The 12,610-nt window shown below is 37.0% G+C and overlaps 1 protein-coding gene across 2 annotated transcripts in view; it reads right to left on the reverse strand.

Moving 5' to 3' along the window:
- Positions 1–2,808: 2,808 nt before the first annotated feature.
- Positions 2,809–12,610, reverse strand: part of LOC121322247 (transient receptor potential cation channel subfamily M member 2-like) — a 45,578-nt gene continuing 35,776 nt past the window's right edge. Inside the window, exons 23-34 of one of the 2 annotated variants that reach the window (XM_041261927.1) lie at positions 10,822–10,997; positions 10,423–10,555; positions 9,001–9,088; positions 8,625–8,712; positions 8,080–8,234; positions 7,771–7,847; positions 6,538–6,570; positions 6,258–6,344; positions 5,738–5,843; positions 5,089–5,190; positions 4,253–4,372; positions 2,809–4,003 (exon numbers count right to left, since the gene is read on the reverse strand). In XM_041261927.1, coding sequence (XP_041117861.1) covers positions 3,878–4,003; positions 4,253–4,372; positions 5,089–5,190; positions 5,738–5,843; positions 6,258–6,344; positions 6,538–6,570; positions 7,771–7,847; positions 8,080–8,234; positions 8,625–8,712; positions 9,001–9,088; positions 10,423–10,555; positions 10,822–10,997 — 1,291 coding nt within the window. In that variant the 3' untranslated portion in view covers positions 2,809–3,877. Of the gene's footprint in view, positions 4,004–4,252; positions 4,373–5,088; positions 5,191–5,737; positions 5,844–6,257; positions 6,385–6,537; positions 6,571–7,770; positions 7,848–8,079; positions 8,235–8,624; positions 8,713–9,000; positions 9,089–10,422; positions 10,556–10,821; positions 10,998–12,610 lie in introns of those variants that run through there. The other variant, XM_041261928.1, reaches the window with a different exon arrangement.

Raw genomic sequence — 12,610 nt, forward strand, 5'->3', positions numbered from 1 at the left:
TTGAAACATATCACCCAAGAAAACTGAATATCCTAATAACCATCGCTTAAGACAGTTCCTGTTATACCCTGCCTACATCACTTGTTTTGTCGCTCCTAACTGGTCCGTTTGATACAGAAACAGTCATTTTAATTCATTACTTTGCAGTAACACTGCCTGTCATAGGTATTTTGTAAGTTACTGCCCCGCTGCCCTTCATATTTAACTGGTGTGTTGTGTAGTATACAAGTATACAAAGTGTAGTATAGCATAGCAAAACACGGTGAAGTATAAATTTGGAAAACTGCATATGCATAGTTACGTGTTAACCATGCAAAATGCATTGAATAAGCTGTAAGGGTAACTAATGAATTGGCTAACTACAGTATGCCTTTTGGAGGTCAAACCGAGATCCCGTTATATAGACTCTGGGTCTGGACAAATCAAAATGATTGAGCTATTATGAAATATATATAATGAAGGCTACAGTCAGATAGTGTCAGGAAAAAAGATGCAAACCACATCAGCGGCTTCTCGCGAGCATTATGCTGTGCTTTGTTTACGATCAGCATTTCAGTGCTTGCGCTGTAGTAAATGTCAGTGAGATTACTGCTCCATTGAGGTTTACTTGCCAAGGCGTGTGAAACAGATATTTTCTTCCCGCACCAATCCAGTTTATAGAAGATGCAGAATGAACGTGGTCAGGAGTTAAACCCTGTGTATTAACCACACTAAAATGAACGTGATCAGGAGTTAAACTTTATTTTGCATTGCAACTGATTCATGAGAGCTCATTTACACTATAGTTTACATTTACACTCCTGTACTGTTGGAATGGGGCTACTGGGTTCTGTAATACAATGTTAGAGGTGCAACATCATGCAATACGATTTACTATGCAATAATGGCTGATGATGTTAAAATGGACAATACATTATAGATTATCAAACTTTTCTTATAAAAAAGTAATAAAATATACAATAATAATAATAATAATAATAATAATAATAATAATAATAATAAATTACCATTATAATACTAGTATTTTACCATAACAAAACCTTAGGAGAATATTACCAGCAATAGCAACATGATGGATTTAGATCAGAACTAAAATTGCACAGTGTTCTTGATACGGTAGCACACTGTCTGGTACTGATATAAAACTGCAATGGATAACTAGTGGGGATTGGTTCATATCAATATGAATCCATAAGTACTACATGTCAAAAAATGAATGCTACCACTGTGTCACAATTCTATCCATCCTTCATACTGTATAACTGTCCATTAGTACAAAGCTAACGCAGCTGTTTTATTTCCTATACTAGGGTGTGTCCTCCTAAATCAGCCAGGGAATCTGCCATACACTTGTGGTAGAGTAGTGACACCTGACACAAGCCTTACTGTCCTCAGAACACAGTGATGTCACAGAGCTCTGAGTGGCTTAGGCAGTACTGTAAGTGTTTAAGGAGCCCAGCCAAGAGTGTTAACCATTCAAGAGCAGAACTGAATTTTATTAACCACACTAAGATGTATGGTGATTTACTAGCCCTACATTTCATGATCAAAAACACAGCCAATACATTTTATACATGTGTGTGCGTGTGCGTGTACATGTGTGTGTGCGTGTGCGTCCAGATTCTGTGCCTGAAGGGAGTTAATTAGGAATCCTTAGCATTCTTATTTACATCTTTTTAGAGAACTCACAAGAACTGGAAAACCCTATTGGCAGGTTAAGAGCTGGCAATCAGTACAGATCAGCTGGAGAATGAACTCAAAAGAGCATTGCATTTTTGCAGTAACATAAACAGCCAGCAGTTACACTTACATAGAGACTCATACAAGTGTGCTGTACCATGCAGGGTTAGAAACTCACACTGGCCCTGCGCCTACAGTAGTTTTGGGTTTCAGAACTACACTTAATGTCCATCATTTATATACCTTTTTTTTTTCAAAAATAAATGTGTTATAATAGTTATAAGCTTCTTTTGATGCTCGGTATATTTTATATGAGATGGCTTGTAGAGATGGCATCACAGTAAACTAAGCTATACTGTTTAATTCTTCTTATTTAACTATTTAACTAAAGATAGTGTAGTCAGCTGTATTATACATTTACCTCGCTTAAATAATACTGTTCACTCACACTGAATGAAGGTTGACGTGAGTGTGGGATTTACCTTCCTAGTCCAATTTGTGCTTGATTCAGGACATACTGTAGTTTCAGGGATTTTCCTGTGAAGGTTATTGAGAATTTCCTGCCTGAAACATTGCATAGCTTGACATTATTCCATTGTGTTTGTACGTAATCATTTTATACCACTGTGTCTGCACTCGGCATGTTTAATAGCGCCTCCTGCAAATGTTATCGATGGGGTAGCCTCTGAGAGAGCCTGAGAAAGGTGTAACATCTGTAATAAGGTCAGTATAAAAATGACCAGCAGATTAAAGATTTGCAATAGGGAAGGCTCTAACCTAACTAACCTTTACTTCTGCTCACATTTGTGTGTGACTTGTCCTGAACAACTGAATTCTATTATATTAATTATATCACATATACAATCATAAAGTAAAAAGAAGTCAACACGTATTTTATGATTCATATTTTTATTGTCCTATATTACGTGTTTTCATATTTTGACTCCCTAGCATAATGTAACACATTCCTTCACATACAATCATTTATATATATATATATATATATATATATATAATATATATATATATATATATATATATATATATTATATATATATGATATCATATATATAATATATATCCAATTAAATGAACACTTATATATATATTCGGATACAACAGACAGTCAAAAAATATAAAAATTAAAAACTTAAGAAACTAATGATTACATTATCTGTGCAAACAATATTGCGTTTATTTTATGAAGACAAGCTGTACAAAAGTATTAAAAAAAGTATTATATTATTATAGTAATCCAAATCTATAAATCCCAAGGAAAGATCATTCACGCAAATAAGATTCGGGTCTGTGTCCAGTGACACGCTGTAGAGGAACATGCTAAACAGATGTCAGTAAGTATTAAAGGAAATCATATATATATATATATATATATAAATACACAGATGAAGGTGCAAAAACATGTTTTAGGGACTATTTTAATGATCTACACCTATAAAAACTACCTCCATTTAACTATATCATGAAAATAAGAGATCTGCAGAAGCATAGTTGAATGATTGTGAGAATGGCAGGATGAAGACTCTCCTCTTTTTAGATCATTATAAAAGATCCCCCCCCCCCCTCCCCCCTCCATCATGTACCTGACAATTTATCCAAGTATAATATAATATCTTACATATGCTTGTGCTCCATATACATTTATGTGACTTTCTGGATGATGGTAGACCAAACTCTGAGATATTGGCTCAGTTAGCTATAACATTGCATAAGTAACTTTAATTATGCAACTATTTAAGAGCTGAAAACCATTACAAAAGGTCTAATTAAACAAATTAACAGTTCAACTAAGGGTCTAGTTAAGTAATTGAGAGCTCAGTTGTAAAGAAAACTAGCCGACACAACCCCAGGACCAGAGTTGGGCACCACAGATTTAGAGCCCTTCTTTACACCAGTGGTGCACAACTCAGGTCATGGAGGGCATGTGTCCCTCCTGTTTTTTGTTCTAACCATACCCTAAATTAATTGGATGGGTTTGTTTTAAGATAATACTTATTTGTACTTGCTTTTGGGGTTTTCTTTGACTTAAAGACAGGTGTACATAATTAAAATTCAGTGTTGCCGATTGTCATGCTATAAGTGTTTATATACCATTGTTTAATTAAGTAAGGAAAAAATGACCACCTATTTCCTATATATATTACATTCATTGTTTTCTGCAGTGCATCAGTCGTCTGTGTCAATAATGCGCATTATGGATTTGAGCAACTTTCTGCAGAATCTCTTTGTGGTTTCCATACAGAGGGATCTTTTGATCCACTACCTGCCACCTGACAGAGATGTCTGTATTGGAGTCTTGTAGACACTGCAAACAACATCAGAATCATCCATTAAACATGGGCACACCTTTAACTTCACCCACCTCTTAAAACAATTGCTATTTTTTTCTTCCAGGGAATCATATTTTAAGATTAAACTGAACACGAACATGAATGTGGGGCACTGCAGAGTTAACATGCACAATATTTGGGAATCTATACAGTTCAGATCCTAGTTATATTTTAACTGTCCAAACAGCGACAGACAGGAACAGCAGGAACAGAAACACACTTACCATTGTATTTAAATATTCAAGCACTGAGTGCTTGGTATCATCAAAGTGTATATTGATTGCAGTAGTTTCAACCCATGCATTATCTGTGTTCCTTGGGTCATCAACATATCCCTCATAAACCTAGAACACAGAACAGTGGCAGGGTAGAATCATCAAACAGAACAGTGGCAGGGTAGAATCATCAAACAGAACAGTGGCAGGGTAGAATCATCAAACAGAACAGTGGCAGGGTAGAATTATCAAACAGAACAGTGGCAGGGTAGAATCATCAGAAGCATAAGAAAGTAAAATAAAAGATAGTGAGAACATAGTAAAGTACAATAAAAAACCATGGCAAACCATGCACAGTATATGGAGATCATTGGAAAATGACTGTGTAAGTGTATAGTTAACTTATAAGGGTAGTGCCTTTCATCCACAAAGGGGCAATCCATACCTTTAAAAACACTGAATCATCAAGAAATCAGCCAAACATGTATCTACTAATTTCTTACAGTTTGACAATGTGTGTATTCATTGTCGATATATAATAAGTGAGGTCAAAAGGCTTTAATGGGAGAGTACACAGTATGAGGAGGTGTACAGAGCAAAAGGGAAATTGTGGCTGTTTTTAGTCTTGCATACAAATCTCAACCCCAATCAATACACGGGAACCCTAATAGTCCAGACACAAACGTGCACTAACTCAAACCTGTCATTTAAAGGTGTAGTCTAACATTTCAAACATAGTGCAACTAATGCGAGTTACACACTGCACTGCTGACCCTATTCACAAAACTTTGAAGTGCAAGGCAATGATTGGAACATCTTTCATGTTCCTGTTCAAAGGAAGTTACCTTGGTGGCGGCCCCCAGCATGCTTTGGACCTCTTCCTGTAGCTTGGTGCTTAGTAGCTGCCTCAGTCTTTTTGGTAAAGTCTCACCCAGCTGAAGCACTCCCTGTAAGAAAATGACCCAAAGAAAACAATAAGCAGTGACCATTCACTGAACAAAAAACAACTTTGTATGAGTATGAAATGTCAGTCTGTTTCTTGTTATTTCAATGTGGTTATTTATTTGATGTATTATTAGGGGCAGGGTGTTGCAGGGGACTGTCAATAGTTATGCTGCAGTGTATCAGTTGTATTCTGACATTGGAAAGAATTCTGACAGCTCTATTGAGACCAGGCTGTAAAGACTGAAATATAAAAGGATATACAAACTGAATCATCAAGACAAACACATAAGAGAACTCTTATATTTCATAACATGTTTATTGAACCAAACAAATTAATATACAGTAAGTGTAGAAAGCATACAGTATTTAGATGGTTGGTTTCTCATTTTATAACATTAACATGTAAATTACAGGACTAGAGAAAAAAATCTTTCAAAATATTTCTACCAAAACGAGATGTAGTAGCAAGCCCTTGGTTATTGATTACTGTATCCCAAAAACTCATTTCAAACTTTTTTATCATTTTTTTTCTAAGTGTGTGGTACATACCCCTGGAAAGGACCAAAGTTCAAATTTGTTGCGCTTGATAGCAATGAATTCCAAAACTTTCTTTGTGCCTGTCTTGGAAACAGAGTCATCCGAGCTCCTCTTCCAGCTAGATGTATCAAAAATTGCAACAAAACCAGTCAAAGGAGAACATTCTAGAACAGTGTCCAGAATACTGTATATTGTCCTTTGATCCAGATTGTTAGAGTGTAACCTAAAAGCTGGCTAATGTATGTGTACTGTAGTACATCCACATTTAATTTAAATGCAACTCAAAGCTTAATAAGTTTCTGTAACTTTTTTTTCTTACAAATGCAAATTGCAACTCCATAGATTGCTTCTCTAAATTAGATGCATCCCCTGTCAACATTCTTTAAATTCATAATAATCTCTGATCATAACATGTATTCATTATATAGATCTGTTCCCTTGGATGAATAAGTGTTAAAATTCTGTAGGAAATTACGTTATTATCTATTAAGATAACCATGGGGTACAATTTCAAGTAAATACAGTAAATTACCGTGTAATGATTGGGTCCAGGGCACGATTGGGTCCAAACCAGTGTAACTTCCCCTTTCCTTCCAAACCAGTCCTTCCCACGGGGTTTCTCAAAATACAAATTGGTCAGGAAAGATAAACAACGTGCTCTGAAATCAGAAGGACTTACAACAGTAAGCAAACGTTTATAACATTTAAGTGTATTTTTTTTAAGGTATTGTTTGCATTTGATGGGCTACTGCCAACAGGAACTAATAATCCATTCTTAGCTTCTCTACGGAAATTAGCTGCTTAAAGCTTACTTGTAGTTCACTCTTGAGGCATCGTCTGAAGATCTGGGGGAAAAAAATATACAATTCAGAAAACGTTTATAAGTAGCAGGGCATTGTGGCAGAGCACAGCTCTGCTCTTTAGAAATTGGCAGGGATGGGGTTAAATTCCCCTACCTGCCTTGGTTCATTGTGTTCAGGTGGCTGGGGTTGATTAGATGATTAGTTTAACGATCACTGAGTGCCCAGCCACCTGACATAAAAGGAGGCCTCTGCTTTTCATTTGGGAAGAGGGAGCTGAGGAAGCAGGTTGGTTTTTTTGGTTGTTTGAATCTAGTGAAGTCATCGCCCAGCCTGGAAATTGTTATTTTTGTAAGTTTTGCTTTTTGTCTTTGTTTAAATTGCTTTGTTTTGGCCCTTGTGCCCTTTCATTTTTGTGTTTATAATAAAAGTTATTCTTTTGAACTACAGACTGTCTCTGGGCCTCTTTCCACTTGCCAGCCTGCCACATATGGTATCAGAGTGGGATAGCGCCACCTAGAGGCCCAGAGACAGTCTGTAGTTCAAAAAAATAACTATTTTATTATAAACACAAAAATGAAAGGGCACAAGGGCCAAAACAAAGCAATTTAATCACAAAGAAAGACAAAAAGCAAAACTTACAAAAATAACAATTTCCAGGCTGGGCAATGCCTTTGCTGGATTCAAACTTTCCAAAAAACCAACCTGCTTCCTCAGCTCCCTCTTCCCAAATGAAAAGCAGAGGCCTCCTTTTATGACAGGTGGCTGGGCACTGATTGATCGTTAAACTAATCATCTAATCAACCCCAGCCACCTGAACACAATGAACCAAGGCAGTTAGGGGAATTTAACCCCATTCCTGCCAATTTCTGAAGAGCAGAGCTGTGCTCTGCCACAGGCATATGTAACCTTTTGAGCCCAGTATCTCAGCTCATCATGAGTCTAAGAAACTGCTGTTTCTTTAAAAATGAAGTATTCCCGAGTCCATCATACAGTAGACTCTCGTTAATCTGAACCAGTTCAGAATGGACTGTTCATCAACTGTACCATACTAAAAATGCTGTGTCTCGTCCTTGTTACGTTTTTAAAACTCTCCCAACTTATAGTTTCCTCTATTTGTATTAAAAAAAAGGTGAGGCACTGTTTTGTGTAAAAGAAATTGCAGTTTCACAACAGTGCACCTCTTGATGTGTTTTACTGTTTGTTGACAGGCTTGTGAGTTGTTTTTTAAAGTAAAGTACTTACTCATTGTGATTCTCACAGTTTGCTCTTGATACACTATCTGAATTATAAATTGTAGGGCAGTAAACATCAAACTGTACCTGTAAAAAAAAAATATATATATATATATATTATATTGCATTGACCTTTATTATTATATATATTTGTTATTTTTGTAATAAGCCTTCAATAATTTATACAAAATGAATCACTTTCACTCAAGTCTGAATACCAGATCCAGACTCTTCCCTATACAAGCTGTAAAACATGACCCACGTGCCCTGCATGAAAATTTTTCCTTGATCAAAAAAACATCTTTAAAAAAATAATGACCTCCCAAGGTACTTTCTCATCCGGAACTGGGAAGCGTTTCACACTGGAAGCAGGGTAGAGGAGCTGTCGAGCATTGAGGTGATACTGAGGTTTTCCACCCTCACTCGCCTCTGTGGAGTTCACGTCTGCTGTATCGATACTTTTACTGTTGGATACTGATGAAGGAAATAATATATTTTTTTAGATAATATCTTAACGTCTTGAAATACTGGATACAACACAGGTAAAATATTTAACTAAAGTTAACGATTAATTTATTACTTCACTTAAATATTTTTTATTAACAATGAAATTCAGTCTTAAGTAACACTCTCCATTTTATCAGTGAAAACCCATATATTTTTTTCCCCAGGGCATCAGCCATATCACACAACACTACTCTTTCATAGCGGTTAGACGTTCTGTTCTTACTCAGTAATGGAACGGCAGATAAAGAACAGCCTGCCAAGGGACAACAGTGCACTGCAATGATTATTTCAAACAAATAAAGGTAAATACATTACTTTAAAAAGCGTAGTATAATAGCTGTGGCTTGTAGAACTTACAAAGCAATGGAACTTCATCTTGATAACCATAGCCTTTACTCTTTAGAGCATTCATAATCCAGTTTAAAGCTTTAGCAGACTGGAAAGCCTAAATAATGCAAAAAACAGATTACAGTACAATTAAATTAGCATCAGAACACTAATAAGCTGATCTAATTTAACTTTCATAAGGGTTGTACTGAAAAAACAATGAACTCCATAAGGAACATATTTAGGGCCAAATTAACATGAAAAGTTATTTTTTAATGTCTTCGTAAATAAAGTTTGATATTTATGAAACTTTACTTGACTGTTGTTAATCGACATGAATGATTTGATTTGTTAAAACTGACTTTAGGCTTTGTCAATCGGGCCTCATTGTATTAAAAGACAAAACCTGTTCTTCGAGATGGGCCAGTCTCTTCTCCACAATACCAGATTGCCTTTCTTTGCCTCTTTCTAAGAAATCCACCATCATGCCAACTCTGAAAAAAGAACCAAAGTAAATGAAAAACCCTGTAGGAGAATCTGCTGTACCTGAGGGGGCTTCTGCTTTTTCACGAGTGTTGTTAAAGCATAGTAAAATCAATGTGAAAGCATGGTAAAGCACAGCTTGATCACAGAGACAGAAGAAAGTACAAGTACCTTGAAATAATACTCTTAACTGGAGTAAAGCTCTGCTGTGCATGGGAAATGAAGCCCTCTAACACAGACACACATACAAATTGTCAAGAGTGCCATAGCACTTAGAAGCATATACCGTATTACTTCAATTTGGCGCCGCCCTCGTATTAAAGACGCCCTGTACTGACGCAGCAGTCATATATCAGCTTTATAATAGAAGCGAATAAACGCTGATATCAATAAAGAAATATTAAGGGATTTTTTCTCCACCCTACTAAAAACACACACACAGTAAACAAATAAACACGCAACACTGACTATGTACATGTAACACCCCTGAAGAGACGGGATCCTCAATCTAGCACATAAATTACAAACTAATGTACACACACATAGTAAGCACATTTTATTTTAGGGGAAAGAAAATCCAAGATAAACTACGTACAGAACAGCGGTCCTTCTTACTAACTATGATAAGATTAAGTTTCAATTTCTCAAGCAAGTTAGTGAGAAATAAAAAGTGGGATATATTGAGTTTTTACAGAAATCAAGCTGATATTCTGTGGTAATTTTTGGTGCAGAAAAATATCTACATCACATTCTTGGACTGAACTGGCGCACCAGCATTGTCCCGCCCCTTAACAACCAATACACTCGTGATTTGCTAGTACAGTACACCCTGGCCTCCCAACTCCCACCTAATAGGCTCTCGGTAACTGTCAGTAAATGTACTACATTCAAGCCCCAAAAACACACAAGAGTATAGTGCTGCAGTTCGGAACCTCTCATGACGCCGCTTCTAAAATGCCTTAAATCATGTAATCAAATACTGCACCGTTTGTGAAGCATAGTATTATCAATAAAGGGCACCCTTGTATAATCACCGCCCTCGTTTAAGGGCCGCAGTCATATTGATCAGTTTAAAATAAACGCAGCGGCGCCAAATCAAATTCATATGGTAGTTCCTCTTGCATGCCATGCCTGTTCTCTCAAACTACCTCCAGGTCCAAAACCATGTAATGATCTCATTATATCTGTCAAACCTGTAGAAAAGCCCCCCGCCCCCCCCAGGACCATAGTTGTCCTAGCCTGCCACACTGTAATAAGTATGTCTGGGATGAAGTCAAATGAGTGGCTGGCAATGACATGAATCAATTTGGTATTGCTCATGTGAATAAATCCCTAGGTGTTATACTTTTCTGAAGTGTCCCGTATCTTGTTATCACTGCTCTGATTCAGTTCATTATGAAGGTCTGTCAGATAGTTTTCTTTCATGAAAGCCTCCCACGAAAGCAGCCCCGTTTCTTCGTTCCCTGGCAACTTCTTCTCTAAACAACAATGAAATAATATTTAGAATGCAGAGGTTACCAGTGGCTAACCTAGTCAAGGGTCACATCTTCTAAGAAGAAATATAATTAACAGTAAACAACAAGTAAGCATCAACTTATACAGGAAGAAGCAGTTTAATAATTATTCATAGTTTTACTATTACTTGATTGTTTGATTACAATCAGCATATTTGTCTTTGCACTTGTTTAAAAACAGGTCCCTGAGTGTTTGAGACTATGAAGGCAGGGAAGGTGTCGTTACTTACTGAACTGCTTGTGAGTCTTAGATTTGCAGAAGATGCGCACTATGAGCAAGTGGAGGTGACTGAAGATGATCAAAGGGGGCGGGAATAGGGGCTGGCTGTGGTACTCCACAATCAGGCCATAACGCTGGAACTTCCAGATCTTGTCTGTGTTGTCCTGGACATCTTGAAATGTGTAGCTGTCACACACAAATAATAATAGTTATTTACGGTATTTAGTTAGTGGAAAATGTCACAACTTCTGCTGAGCAAGTGACCAGCTAGAGTTGTGAACTGAAGCACAGTTACAATGATTTCAAATCCATTTTCAAGGTGTGCTATTCGAAACATAATCAACAAGTACAGAGAAACATCATCTGTAATTGACAAACCCAGGACTGGAAGACCCACAACGCTGTCTAATAAGGATGAACAATACTTGAAGATAATATCCTTAAGGAATAGAAAGAAGACAAGTGTTGAATTGACAACAGGACTAGCCGAAAGCACAGGTGTCGTTGTCCATCAAATCAACAATATGAAGGTCACTCTTGAAATCAGGAATTAAAGGATGTGTTGCAGTAAGAATACCTCTGTTAAGAATGGGGAAAAAAACTAAAAGGCTAAAATATGCACAAGAACATTGGACTGGAACAATGGCCAAAGGTGCTTTGGACTGTTGCAGTCAAGGTTGTTATAATAGTAGAAAACACTAGTGGAGGTTTTGAGTAAATTATTGTTGCTCATAATGTATCAGAGTACAAAAATACAACATGTCTAAGACGTTTTGTTATTAGATCTTAATCAAAGTCCTAATAATAGATAAAGATCAAACAAATGACACAAAAACATGATAATTTTTCAACATTTATTTGTCCACAAATAACCCAACATTCGATACCCATGTGTGAAAAAGTATGTGAACCTTTAGATTCAGTAACTGGTAGCACCCCCTTGAGCTGCAATGACTTCTACTAAGCATTTCCTGTAACTGTTGGTCAGTCTCTCACATCGGTTTTGAGGAATTTTGGCCCATTCGTCAGTCTCTCACATCGGTTTTGAGGAATTTTGGCCCATTCCTCCTTACAGATCTGCTTCAACTTGATGACATTTGAGGGCTTCCTTGCATGGACAGCTCGCTTCAGGTCCTGCCACAACATTTCGATGGGGTTTAGGTCTAGACTTTGACCAGCCCATTCTAAAATGCGGAATTTCTTCTTCTGCAGCCATTCTTTTGTAGATCTGCTTGTATGTTTAGGCTCATTGTCTTGCTGCATGTTTCCAAGTGCCTTTTGATGGTGTAGGAAACTGTACTCACTGACATCTTGGCTTTCTTTGCAATTTCTCTAAAGGAAAGACCTACACTTTTAAGGGTTATAGTGGTCTGTCTGTCTTCCTTTGTTAATTGACTTTTTCTCACCATTATGATAGCAATATATTACTTCCTGCAGTACAAGGTTATTTCAGGTTATTCACTGGACTTGAACTGCTTAAATTTCAATAAAAACTGGAAATATGGGGGTGTTCTAAAACTTTTGACCGGTAGTATGTATGTATATATATATATATATATATATATATATATATATATATACACAGGGCGAGGCAATCTACACACAGGCGGAGGGCAGGTGCGAACCCAGGACCTCTCGCACTAAAGCATAGTGCCGATACCGCTGTACAAAAGAACCGGCATATGACCCTGTGTGTGACTATGTTACCTACCAGCCCTGCTGCTGCCTACCCCCGTGCACGCTACAACATATAGTATTTGCTGGTACCTGAATACAGTCTGTTCTGTAAGTTTTGTGTA

This window comes from Polyodon spathula, chromosome 10 (assembly GCF_017654505.1).
Source record: "Polyodon spathula isolate WHYD16114869_AA chromosome 10, ASM1765450v1, whole genome shotgun sequence".
Lineage (NCBI taxonomy): Eukaryota > Metazoa > Chordata > Actinopteri > Acipenseriformes > Polyodontidae > Polyodon > Polyodon spathula.